Source organism: Chiloscyllium punctatum, chromosome 8 (genome assembly GCF_047496795.1).
Source record: "Chiloscyllium punctatum isolate Juve2018m chromosome 8, sChiPun1.3, whole genome shotgun sequence".
In the NCBI taxonomy this organism is placed as follows: Eukaryota; Metazoa; Chordata; class Chondrichthyes; order Orectolobiformes; family Hemiscylliidae; genus Chiloscyllium; species Chiloscyllium punctatum.
Window position 1 is genome coordinate 113067075 of NC_092746.1, and position 14192 is coordinate 113081266.

The 14192-nt window shown below is 43.0% G+C and overlaps 1 protein-coding gene across 9 annotated transcripts in view; it reads left to right on the forward strand.

Moving 5' to 3' along the window:
• kmt2ca (lysine (K)-specific methyltransferase 2Ca) overlaps positions 1–14192 on the forward strand; it is a 506051-nt gene that overhangs the window by 369400 nt on the left and 122459 nt on the right. For all 9 annotated transcript variants that reach the window (XR_011961410.1, XM_072576253.1, XM_072576251.1 and 6 more), the window contains 2 exons: positions 3834–3953; positions 6903–7036. Coding sequence is in view for 8 of the 9 variants with exons in the window: in XM_072576253.1 (XP_072432354.1) it covers positions 3834–3953; positions 6903–7036 (254 nt within the window). In the remaining variant the exon portion in view is untranslated. The remainder of the gene's footprint in view (positions 1–3833; positions 3954–6902; positions 7037–14192) is intronic.

The window sequence follows — 14192 nt, forward strand, 5'->3', positions numbered from 1 at the left end:
GGTAGGGAGAGAGGCTGCATCCATGCATATCTTTCATTCTTTCTTCATAATATTATTTGCTAAATCTTTTGCAATGTATTACCCTCCAGATTCTCTTCTATCTTTCCCCCAGTTTGTTTTCTTCTCAATTGGTTGTTATTTTCAAGTTACTGTTGTCATACTAAACTTGCATTCATTTGACTTGGAGGTGCAATGATGTTTAAATTGCTAAGCACCACAAAACAAGTATATTGCTAATGTGATAATAATCCTCAATTAACTATTTTCTCTTGAGAGCTACTTCTGGAGTGGTTTAGTGTACTGGGGCATCAATACACAAGACTGCAAAATAATGAGATGTATTTTTACAATCTCATACTGCCATGGGGAGGTGCTAAATTGAGATGATTAACATTCCCACAGAGCATTGAATAATTAGAAGATTAAATACTGGGTGACATTGAATATGTTAGCAAAAGCATCATTTGTAGATGGCTGGGAGATGAAGTTTCCTTTCGACTATGATTATACTATAAGGTCTCATGTAAGTTAGAAAAGGGGACAATGTTGCAATAAGAATTAGTCCTGTTTCGTTAATGTTTTTATTAATTATGTTATTTTCATATTATGAATTTTAGTACAACTTATTCTTCCCAATCTATTAAGTATCATTTAAACCTTCTGTGCTCCTCTTTGATAAAAGTCACAAATCACACATTATAGTCCAACAGGTTTATTTGAAACCACAAGCTTTCGGAGCCCCCGCTCCCACTAGTTGCCTGAGGAAGGAGCCGCGGGTGGGGGGGGGGGGGGGGGGGCTTCGAAAGTTTGCGGTTTCCAATAATCCTGTTGGACTATAACCCAGTGTTGTGAGAGTTTTGGCTTTATTTGCCCCAGTCCAACACCAGCACCTCCACTACTTTGGTAAGGCAGTGAGGTGAGGAGAAGAGAACTTTGTCTGCATTATTCGCAACCTTCCCTTTATTGAAACCCCCATAACATACAATTCGAAATCACATTTTGTGAAGCTGTGCTGACCTGTGTGCCACTAAATCAATTTAAAGATCCTTGTTCCTCATTTTCAATGCCTCCTTCCTTGTCTGAACAACATTCTCTGACAACACTGCTCACTCCCACCTGGCAGTCTGTTTTACCTGCAGGCGCATTGTCTGCGTCCTCTGGAATTCTGTCCCTCAACCTTCCTTCCTTGCCTTGTTAAAGCCTCTTAAAAAACATATTTATAATCAAGTGTTGGTGTTGCCATGTTTTTCCATTCTTTATGGCACATGGGTGTATCAACTATTCCCAATTATGTACATTTACCAGTTTTCTTTATTGGCAAGCGGTAAATACAAGTGTACAATAACTATCCTTGTAGTTCAGCAAACTTATCTGTTGAGTAACTAAGCCATAAAGACTACATTCATAGGCTACATTCAAGTTTTTTTTAACCTGATCTTGGATACTACAATGATGAAATCACATTTGTATTGACCGTTGTTAAAAATGAATTAGTGCATGTTCGAGAACTCAGCTCAGTAATACTCTTTGCAACTAAAGAACCTGTCATGTTTTATTTTTAGTATCCTGTGCTACAAATGGGAATTTGAGTGAGATAACTATTGTGTGTTCTCTTTGTGAAATATACATGGTCAAAATTTCAGCTCCTTCAGGAACAACTGGAGAAAATTTATCAAAGAAAATAATATTCTGGACAGAAGGAATAATTGATTTGAGATATTCTGATTAAACCCCAGTATATGAGTTAATACCTTCAGTTTTAAGTGGTAGTCTGAATACTGAACATTACTAATACCAAGAAGTATGAGACCACCATCCAGGATTTGGTCTTGTGTTGTCTCACGGTATCTGCCAAGGTTTAAAATTTCCCAACCATGAAAATTAATTTTGCCAGCCTCATTCTAATCCTACCAAGTTCATCCCATTCATCATCTTAAGCACTGACTTTTGATTACAGCCACATTGATTAGAAATACTCTGATTAACAAATTCCATTTTTTTTTTGTTTCCTCACTCAACCTCCATGAGTCAGGCATTGCAGCACAGAAGAAGGTCTCTTGGCTTTAAAAATCATTACCTTTGATGCGTTATAGCCTCCAGATCTTAAGTTGTATTTTCAATTCCATAATCACGATGGCTCCTTAAGTCATGGCATTTTGTTGTTTGTAATACTGTTAAATTCTTCTACCGTTTTTCAAAAGTTTCTGAAAACCTATGTCTTCAACGTGACCTTTAGTCTTCCTTCTTAACTGTTCTCCCCACTCCTACTCCTGTGTAAGTTTCTTCCATTCACTCCCTAGCCTCCTGTAAAGTACCTGGAGATGCTGCATTGTTTTAGAAAGAATTGAATGAAGTTTTAGCCTTGGAGAGTAGGTGGCAAAGTGAGCTCTGTCGATATGTAAAAATCTAATTCATCAGCTAACAATTAACTTGGACAGTCAATGTGCTATAGCTGAGAGATACGGACAGGCAAAACAAATGGGCAGAAACTTGACAGGTAGTATGTAATATGGGGAAATTAATGGTTATGCATTTCCATTTTGACAAGATGAATAGAGGACATGAACATTGTTTAAATGGGAAAGCTACAATGCAGTGGGATTTGAGAGACCTCGCCCATGAATCACAAAAGGTTTGCCTATGAATTCAGTGGGTAATACAAGAAGGAAAATGGAATGTTGGCCTTTATTTCAAAGGATGAGGAGTATAAAAGTAGGGAGGTTTTGCTAAAACTATACAACACTCTAGTCAGACTAGAAAACTGTACACAGTTTTGGGCCTGTTATCTAAGGAATGATGTACTGGCATTGGATGCAATGACAGTTCATTAAGCCGGTACCAGATATGGATAGAGTTGAAAAGTGTGGCGGTGGAAAAAGCACAGCAGGTCAGGCAGTATCTGAGGAGCAGGAAAATGGATGTGGAAAGAGATGCAGAAGTGATGTAGGCAGCGGCTTCGACAGAAGTGATGTCATTGTTTGCAGCGGTGGTAGCAATTGTAGCAGCCGGATGGATTATGACATCCAACTGGCTCTGAAAAGAGGGTCGAGGAAAAGGGACAGGAGTGGTTGAGGATTCCTGGGTTTGGAGAAAACTGAGAAAGGTTTTGGCATTCTTACGTTTCTTTCTTTTTCTCCAGTTTATCAGATAGTATCAGTTGGGGGTGTGAATCCTTCTGAAGATGAAGAACAGCAGAGGTCCTGTGTAGGTCAGAGAATGAGACCCTGAACTGTGGGGCAGTGCTGACTGTAGGTGGTGACACATGGCTGCGAGTGTGGAGCTGAGGATCCATAGGGAGAAACATATCTGGAGGCTTTGGAACTGTTGTAGGTAGCAGTTGTCCCGGTCAGGTCCAAATTGCGATGGTCTGAACATAGCCTAAAGTTCATGGGGGATAAGTCGTTTGCGTAGGCAGGTGCTGAGGAAGGGAACATGGCTGCAGTAGTGGCACTACTTCAGGATGTAGTTGAAGAGTTTCAGGGCAGAGGAGATGACCTGAGGGGTGCGATGGGAGAGAGACTCACTGAGTCCTTACATTCTACAAGATATGGGTAGACTATCTTCTGAGGATAAATTGAGTGGGTTAGGCTAATGAATTTAGAAGACATACAGAAACATATAAAATTCTTAGGAGACTTGACAGGGTTAATGCAGAGGGGTTACTTCCACTTGTGGGAGAGTCTCGAACCAGATGGTCCTACTTCAGCTTCCATGTCTTATGATTTTAATTGCATTCTGCAGGTATACATTTCAAGAATCCCATCTTGATACAGCTTTTGGTATGGCTCTGAACTAAAAATAATTGGTATATTTACTATTTGTCTCACTTTTAGGAATTGGAGGGTTTATGGTACGTCAGAGGAACCGGACAGGACAGAACAAGACAAAGCGTTCACTGTCGAGGAAGAACTCCACTGGTTCAGTCTCTGAAATGATAACTGGGAAGGAGGATGGTAAGTGATCTATAAAGTATACAGAAAGTTTTGAAGCAAATTTCCTACCATAGAGAAAAATAAATACAGATACTTAGAATCCTGTGAATTAATGTTCTTGGGAAGCCTATCCTGTAGGTTTGGCAGCATCTGTGGAGAAAGAAGAAGAGTTAACACTCATTGTTGACTTCATCAAAAGTCATTAATCTGAAACATTAACTCTTTCTCCACAGTTATATCCTGATCTGCTGAGCGTTTCTAGCATTGTCAGTTTTTATTTCAGATTTCCAGTATTCGCACAGTATTTTGATTTTGCACTATGTTTAAAAAGGGGAAATAACTCGATTGCCATGAGTGCTAGACAAGGTAAAAACAATGACTGCAGATGCTGAAAATCAAATACTGGATTAGTGGTGCTCGAAGAGCACAGCAGTTCAGGCAGCATCCAACGAGCAGCGAAATCAACGTTTCGGGCAAAAGCCCTTCATCAGGAATAAAGGCAGTGAGCCTGAAGCGTGGAGAGATAAGCTAGAGGAGGGTGGGGGTGGGGAGAGAGTAGCATGGAGTACAATGGGTGAGTGGGGGAGGAGATGAAGGTGATAGGTCAAGGAGGAGAGGGTGGAGTGGATAGGTGGAAAAGAAGATAGGCAGGTCGGACAAGTCAAGGAGACAGTAACTGAGTTGGAAGTTTGAAACTAGGATGAGGTGGGGGAAGGGGAAATGAGGAAGCTGTTGAAGTCCACATTGATGCCCTGGGGTTGAAGTGTTCCGAGGCGGAAGATGAGGCGTTATTCCTCCAGGCGTCGGGTGGTGAGGGAGCGGCGGTGAAGGAGGCCCACGACCTCCATGCCCTCGGCAGAGTGGGAGGGGGAGTTGAAATGTTGGGCCACGGGGCGGTTTGGTTGATTGGTGCGGGTGTCTCGGAGATGTTCCCTAAAGCGCTCTGCTAGGAGGCGCCCAGTCTCCCCAATGTAGAGGAGACCACATCGGGAGCAACGGATACAACAAATGATATTGGTGGATGTGCAGGTGAAACTTTGATGGATGTGGAAGGCTCCTTTAGGGCCTTGGATAGAGGTGAGGGAGGAGGTGTGGGCACAGGTTTTACAGTTCCTGCGGTGGCAGGGGAAAGTGCCCGAATGGGAGGGTGGGTCGTAGGGGGGTGTGGACCTGACCAGGTAGTCACGGAGGGAACGGTCTTTGCGGAAGGCGGAAAGGGGTGGGGAGGGAAATATATCCCTGGTGGTGGGATCTTTTTGGAGGTGGCGGAAATGTCGGTGGATGATTTGGTTGATGCGAAGGTTTGTAGGGTGGAAGGTGAGCACCAGGGGCGTTCTGTCCTTGTTACGGTTGGAGGGGTGGGGTCTGAGGGCGGAGGTGCGGGATGTGGACGAGATGCGTTGGAGGGCATCTTTAACCACGTGGGAAGGGAAATTGCGGTCTCTAAAGAAGGAGGCCATCTGGTGTGTCCTATGGTGGAACTTGTCCTCCATGAGTGCTAGACAACCTGGGCATCCAGCATATTTCTTGATAGGTACAAATGAGGCTCATTTTGAAGCTTGCGCCATTTAATGCACAAAACACCTCTATCAGAAATTGAGAATATTGATGCTGTCCTGAAAATGTATATCAAATTTCTCAAATCCTCTATCATTCATCTAAAGAGGGAACTTGTATTCTGCATACTAAATGATCATACGTACCCAGTTAACGTTCTTAACTGAATTATGTTTAGCAGAGGAAAGCACTCAAATACGTATCATGGTATGATATTAATAACAGTCGGTTCAGTGTTAAACCTCTGTTAGTTAAAACCACAGGACCTCTGAGTCACACAGAATGAGTACATTTTGTATTCATAAGGTCAGAAGTAGTTATGTTCGCTGATCATTGCACAATATTCAGAAGTATTTGCCATTTCTCAGATATTGAAGCAGTCCCTGTTCAAATGCAATAAGATCGAGACAATCTCCAGGCTTAGGCTGATGAGAGCTGAAAATGTGTTGCTGGAAAAGCGCAGCAGGTCAGGCAGCATCCAAGGAGCAGGAGAATCGATGTTTCGGGCATGAGCCCTTCTTAGGCTGATGAGAGACAAATTACATTTGCACCACACAAATGTCAGGCAATGATCATCTCAATAAGGGACTATCTAACCACCACCCCTTGACATTTGATGATGTCACCATTACTGAATCCACCACTATTAACATCCTGCAGGCTATTATTGACCAGAAACTCAACTGGACTCGTCATGTAAATGTAGTGGCTACAGGAGCATGTCAGAGTCTAGGAATACTGCATTAAGTAACTCGCCTCCTGACTCCCCAAAGCCTGTCCACCATCTACAGGGTACAAGTCACGAGTGTGATGGAACACTTCCCCATTTGCCTGGATAGATACAGTTCCAACAACACTAAAGGCAACACCATCCAGGACAAAGCAGCCTGCTTGATTGGCACCACATCCACAAGCAACCATTTCCTTCATCATTGAAGCTCAGTAGCAGTCGTGTACACTATCTCAAAGATATATTTCAGCAAGTCACCAAGATCCTTAGCAGTTTCCAAACCCATGACCACTTCCATCTAGAAGGGCAAAGGCAGTAGAAACTTGGGAATGTCGTCATCTGCAAGTTTCCTTCCAAGCCACTTCACCATCCCCACTTGGAAATGTACTGCTGTTTCCTCACTGTCCCTGGGTCAGAATCGTGGAATTCTTTTCCTAAGGGCATTGTGGGTCAACCTAGAGCATGTAGACTTCAGTGGTTCAAGAAGGCAACTCACCATAACCTTCTCAAAGGCATCTAGAAATGGCTAGTAAATGCTGGTCTAGCTAGCGACGTCCATTTCCCATAAATGAGAAAAGAGTAGCTGTTCTTGAGCTGAGACTTTATCTTGCCATACACTTCAACACTGGATCATGCAAAATTAATTTCAGCCGTAAACAATCAAGTTCTTTTTTCCTGTGCAGTAGGTTGGGTGGACCAACTGTCAGAGCTACCTGGTGATGAGGCAGCTGTTGCCCCTGAGCTTGTGGAGAAGATGAAAAAGCGATATCGGAAGAAAAAGAACAAATTGGAAGAGATTTTTCCAGCATATCTACAGGTGTGTTTACTTGATAAATGTGTCTTATCATTTGCTCCTGTGTATTTCAAAGCAAGATCTTTAATATACTCTGAAGAAGTGAACATCACTACGTACCCATCACAATTTCATTTGTCTAATTGGCTGCAAAGTTAGAACATAGAGCAGTACAGCACAGAACAGGCCCTTCAGCCCACGATGTTGTGCTGACCACTGATCCTCATGTATGCACCCTCAAATTTCTGTGACCATATGCATGTCCTGCAGTCTTTAGATGTCCCCAATGACCCTGCCTCCACAACTGCTGCTGGCAACGCATTCCATGCTCTCTCAACTCTCTGTGTAAAGAACACGCCTCTGACATCCCCTCTATACTTTCCTCCAACCAGCTTAAAACTATGACCCCCCATGTTAGTCATTTCTGCCCTGGGAAATAGTCTCTGGCTATCGACTCTCTCTATGCCTCTCATTATCTTGTATACCTCAATTAGGTCCCCTCTTCTCCTCCTCCTCTCCAATGAAAAATGTCCGAGCTCATTCAACCTCTCCTCATAAGATAAGCCCTCCAGTCCAGGCAGCATCCTGGTGAACCTTCTCTGAACCCACTCCAAAGCATCCATATCTTTCTTATAATGGGGCGACCAGAACTGCACGCAATATTCCAAGTGCGATCTAACCAAAGTTTTATAGAGCTGCAACAAGATCTCACGACTCTTAAACTCAATCCCCCTGTTAATGAAAGCCAAAACACCATATGCTTTCTTAACAACCCTGTCCACTTGGGTGGCCATTTTGAGGGATCTATGTACTTGCACCCCAAGATCCCTCTGTTCCTCCACACTGCCAAGAATCCTATCCTTAATCCTGTACTCGGCTTTCAAATTCAACCTTCCAAAATGCATCACCTCGCATTTATCCAGGTTGAACTCCATCTGCCACCTCTCAGCCCATCTCTGCATCCTGTCAATGTCCCGCTGCAGCCTACAACAGCCCTCTATACTGTCAACGACATCTCCAACCTTTGTGTCGTCTGCAAACTTGCTGACCCATCCTTCAATCCCCTCATCCAAGTCATTAATAAAAGTTACAAATAATAGAGGCCCAAGGACAGAGCCCTGTGGAACACCACTCACCACAGACTTCCAGGCAGAATATTTTCCTTCTACCACCACTCGCTGTCTTCTGTTGGCCAGCCAATTCTGTATCCAGACAACTATGTTCCCCTGAATCCCATTCCTCCTGACCTTCTGAATGAGCCTACCATGGGGAACCTTATCAAATGCCTCGCTGAAGTCCATATACACCACATCCACAACTCGACCCTCATCAACTTTTCTCGTCACATCCTCAAAGAACACTATAAGGTTTGTGAGGCATGACCTTCCCCTCTCAAATCCGTGTTGACTGCATTTAATCAAACCATGCTCTTCCAGATGGTCATAAATCCTATCCCTCAGAATCCTTTCTAACACCTTGCAGATGACAGACGGGAGACTTCCTGGTCTGTAATTGTCTGGGATTTCCCTATTTCCTTTCTTGAAGAGAGGAATTACATTTGCCTCTGTCCAGTCTTCAGGAACGACTCCAGTGGAGAGCAAGAATGAAAAGATCGTCGCAAGTGGCGAAGCAATTGCATTTCTCATTTCCCAAAGCAGATGAGGACAAATCTGGTCCGGGACTGGTGACTTGTCAATCTTAATGTTTGACAAAATTTTCAGCACATCAGCTTCCTCTATCTCTATCTCTATCCATTCCAGCATGCACACCTGCTCTTCAAATGTTTCATTCACTAAAGACAGAAGCAAAAAACTCATTTAGGGCTTCCCCTACCACCTCAGACTCCACACACAAGTTCCCTATGCTATCCCTGATCGGGCCTACTCTTTCTTTGACCATTCTCTTATTCCTCACATAAGTGTAAAATGCCTTTGTGTTCTCCCTAATCCGTTCTGCCAAGCCTTTCTCGTGCCCCCTTCTGGCTCTCCTCAGACCATTTTTGAGCTCCTTCCTCACCTGCCTGTAATCCTGTAGAGCTGAGCGTGACCCTAGCTTCCTCCACCTTATGTAAGCTACCTTCTTCCTTTTGACGAGAAGCTCCACCACTCTCGTCATCCAAGGTTCCTTTTATCTTACCTGTCTCAGAGGGACATATTTATTCATCACTTGCAACAACTGTTCCTTAAACAGTCTCCACATGTCTATAGTGCCTTTACCATGGAACAATTGCTCCCAATCCATGCTTCCTAACTCATTTCTAATTGCATCATAGTTTCCTCTTCCCCAATTAAATATCCTCCCATTTTGCCTAATCCTCTCCTTCTCCATAGCTATGTAGAATGTGAGGCAGTTGTGGTCACTATCACCAAAATGCTCTCCCACCACAAGATCTGATACCTGCCCCGGCTCGTTTCCGAGCACTAAGTCTAGAATGGCCTCTCCCCTCCTCGGCCTGTCAACGTATTGAGTTAGGAAGCCCTCCTGAACACACCCTACAAAAACATTCAAATCTTCTGCTCGAAGGAGGTTCCAATCAATATTGGGAAAGTTAAAGTCACCCATTACAACAACCCTACTACGTCCACACTTTTTTCCAAAATCTGCCGAGCTACGCTTTCTTCCATCTCCCTGCTGCTATTGGGGGGCCTGTAGTAAACCCCTAAAGAGGTGACTGCTCCCTTGCTGTTCCTAATTTCTACCAATACTGACTCGGTAGGCAGATCTTCCTCGACAATGGAAGCTTCTGCAGCTGTGATACCCTCTGATTAGTAGTGCTACACCCCCTTCTCTTTTTTTCCCCCCTCCCTATTCTTTTTAAACCCTGGAACATCCAGCAACCATTCCTGCCCCTGAGAAACCCATGTCTCTGTTCTGGCCACAACATCATAGCACCAGGTACTGATCAATGCTCTAAGTTCGTCACTTTTATTCCTGATACTCCTTGCGTTAAAGCAAACACACTTTAACTGATACCTTGGTTCCTTGCCAGGAAAATCCTTCCCACTACCTGGTCTACCTCTTGCTATTGCCTCCCCTGCATCAACTCTCATCTCCGGTATACAGCTCAGGTTCCCACCCTCCTGCCATACTAGTTTAAACCCTCGAACTACTCGAGCAAACCTCCCACCCAGGACATTGGTCCCCTTCCAGTTCAGATGCAGCCCGTCCTTGTACAGGTCCCACCTTCTCCAGAAGGCATCCTAATTATCTACATATCTGAAGCCGTCCCTCCTACACCAGCTGCACAGCCACGTATTAAGCTGCGCCCGCTCCCTGTTCCTCGCCTCGCTATCTCGTGGCACCGGTAGTAAACTAGAGAACACTACTCTGCTCGTCCTGTTTTGCAGCTTCCATCCTAACTCCCTGAAATCACTTTTTATATCTTCGATCCTTTTTCTGGCTATATCATTAGTGCCAATATGTAACAAGATTTCTGGCTGTTCGCCCTCCCCTTTTAGAACCTTATACACCCGATCGGAGATGTCCCGGACCCTCGCACCAGGGAGGCAACATACCTTCCGGGAACCTCGATCCTGACCACAAAATCTTCTGTCAATTCCCCTAACTATCGAGTCCCCTACCACGAGTACTTTTCTATTCTGCCCCATTCCCTTCTTTGCCACAGTGTCAGGCTCCGTGCCAGAGAAATGACTGCTATGGCTTTCCTCTGGTAGGTCATCCCTCCCCAGCAGTATCCAAAAAGTTAATAGGGTTTCAGTGAAAGAGACTGCATTTTGTTGCTTTAGTGGTGAGAACATCCTAGCAAAAAGTGGCTTTGTGCAATGGTCTAACCTAACTATGTTCTTCGAGTTGATATTAAAAACCTTTATTGTGACAGGTTCCAATTGGGACTCAAGAAATTTACTGCTGCTAAATGCATTTAGAGTCAGATGTACAGCATGGAAACAGACCATTCAGTCCAACCCGTCCATGCCGACCAGATATCCCAACCCAATCTAGTCCCACCTGCCAGCACCCGGCCCATGTCCCTCCAAACCCTTCCTACTCATATACCCATCCAAATGCCTCTTAAATGTTGCAATTGTACCAGCCTCCACCACATCCTCTGGCAGCTCATTCCATACTAAAATCACCCTCTGCATGAAAAAGTTGCCCCTGAGGTCTCTCTTATTTTCTTTCTCCTCAGTCAGAGTATTGAGTACAGGAGTTGGAGGTCATGTTGCGGCTTTACAGGACATTGGTTAGGCCACTGTTGGAATATTGCATGCAATTCTGGTCTCCTTCCTATCGGAACAATGTTGTGAAACTTGAAAGGGTTCAGAAAAGATTTACAAGGATGTTGCCAGGGTTGGAGGATCTGAGCTACAGGGAGAGGCTGAATCTTGTAGATGTTGTCCTGCACCTAAAACCATTTTCAGATTTAAAAGTCTTAATCGTGTAAATGTTTTGAATTAGTGAGATCAGGTGAAAAAGCAAAAGAATGGCAAGTGGAAAGGGAGTAAGACAATTTCTAAAAGATGAAGGAAGTTTATTATTCTTCAGTATTGTTTAGAGGTCAAGAAAATGATAATGTGTTAGAGTGGAAAGTTGGATGGTGCAGCTTATGACTTCAAAAGAACTAGAGATATGCATTCTCTAACATGGAACAATCCTGACTCAAATATGAATTAAGAGTCAGGCGCATCAAGGCAACACGCCACATTGTGCAAAGAAACATAAATCAAGACTACATCTTTGAGCAAAACATATTCCTACAAATTAATTTTAAATTAGTTGCAGACCGGATGGCAGCATTTCTACTCCCATGGAAGCTGCCTGCTCATACACTGTAGATAGTGTTTGGATGGCGCATCTGTGAGATTAAGCATCTTGACGGTCAGTGTTTAGTTATTGTAAAGTTATATCCACTGTTTTTATTGATGTGTTTTTGTTTGTTTCTGGTTTTGTCTTGTTTTCATTTTAAATTGTAAGGCTTGTATCTAACAGTTAAAATTCTTTATATTGTTATCCCAACTGATGTTATCACTGAATAGGTCAGATCCTAGACTGAAACAATGTTTGATAGATCTCATTTTGTTTTGTTTTGGTTTTAACGAAGCAGCCACTCTTGCTGAAGCATAAACATGCAGCACTGCAGATTTAGGTTTATTGATAAGCCAGTAGTTTATTAATCAAAGAAATGAAGGTAAAACAGAATATGCCAAACTATCGACATAACACAAATTCAAAGATTTTTTTATACATACAGTAAACGTATAATCTCATTAATCCCAAAGCACACTACAGTTTTTGTATATTACCCAAAATGCACCCCTGCTACAGTGTCCAAAAGCACACCTTGTATAATACCCCAATACACCACTCCTTAGTATTTACACCGATGTCTGTCTGTAGCACGTCATCGGGTTTAAATAACTTGTTATTTAACTTAGTGTGTAACTGTAGATAACTTCTTCCTGGAGCTATTCTCATACATTATACGTACTCAGCATTAAGTAACCTCTTCAAGTTTTACAGCCTGGACATGACACTTACTCTTTTAAAGTAATCTAGATTTATTGTATCCTTCTGAGAAATCTGTCCATTGCACAAAGAAGACTTTACACAGCTCTGTTTAGTTCTGGACTTGTAGACACCTTATTCCACTATTGTCATTAGCTTGCTTGTTTAAAGTCTCAGGCTATGTCCAATAGTATTTGCTAAGTCTAAGCTGTCTTTAGAAAGTAATGGTGGGTGAACTGATTTTTTTTTGTCCGTTTATTCATTCATGGGATGAGGGGCATCACTGGCTTAGCAGTATTTATTGCCCATTCCTAATTGCCCAGAGGATAGTTTGAGATATCCACGTTGCTGTGGATCTGGAGTCACATGTAGGCCAGGCAAAGATGGCAGTTTCCTTCCTTAAAGGACATGAGTGAACCAGATGGGTTTTTCCAACAACTGACAGTCATCATTATATGCTTAATTTCAGATTTTAATTGAATTCACATTCCATCTGCCGTGGTGAAATTCGAACCCCAGGTTCACAAGACATTATCTGAGTCTCTAGATTAATAGTTCAGCAATAATATCACTAGGCCATTGCCTCCCCACTGAATGACATGTTGGACCACTTCAGAGGGTACTTAAAAATGAGCCACATTACCATGCGATTGTAGTCAGACTACAAACAAACCTGTTCAGATTGGCAGATTTCCTTCCATAATTAGCATTAGTTAACAAAGTGTGTTCTTTTAGAACAACTTGTCAAGTTCATGATACTGATTGCAGGTGTTTATTTCCAGGTATTATTTTCAACTGAATTGTGGAACTTATCCTGCAGGATACCTTCGTACAAGCAAATCAAGACACAACTAGTTAGAAAGTGGATCAGATAGACGGTTGTTCTACCATTTAAAGGATCTAACACAGACTTTGTAAAGTAAATTTTACAAGGTGCAGCAAGCAGTATTGGCCTGCCACACTCTTACTGCTTTGCTCCTGGCTTCCAATTCCCAACGAATCATATCTGAAATCAAACTTCTTGGTAGACATAGATTTTTGTTTTACCTAAGGAGACTACTTAGATAAGTAAGACACAACTTTCTGAAGCACTGACTCTTAACTCAGAGTTGGATACTTTCTTTAATTTAGGGGAGCTGGGCAATGTATGTCCTTCTCCAAGGAGACTAAAAGATCTGAGCTGCTGTTTTCTTGTGGAAAAGAAGCAGCAGCTAAACAGATTTCTTTATTTCTGGGTGGCTAAGATCTGAAGAGGTCTATAGATCATGTAGATGGAGCTGCCTAGGCTGATAGAACATAGAAAAAATACAGCGCAGTATAGGCCCTTTGGCCCTCGATGTTGCGCCGATCCAAGCCCACCTAACCTACACTAGCCCACTATCCTCCATATGCCTATCCAATGCCCGTTTAAATGCCCATAAAGAGGGAGAGTCCACCACTGCTACTGGCAGGGCATTCCATGAACTCACGACTCGCTGAGTAAAGAATCTACCCCTAACATCTGTCCTATACCTACCACCCCTTAATTTAAAGCTATGCCCCATACATGGAAAAAGGTTCTCATGGTCAACCCTATCTAAACCCCTAATCATCTTGTACACCTCTATCAAGTCACCCCTAAACCTTCTTTTCTCCAATGAAAACAGCCCCAAGTGCCTCAGCCTTTCCTCATAGGATCTTCCTACCATACCAGGCAACATCCTGGTAAACCTCCTCT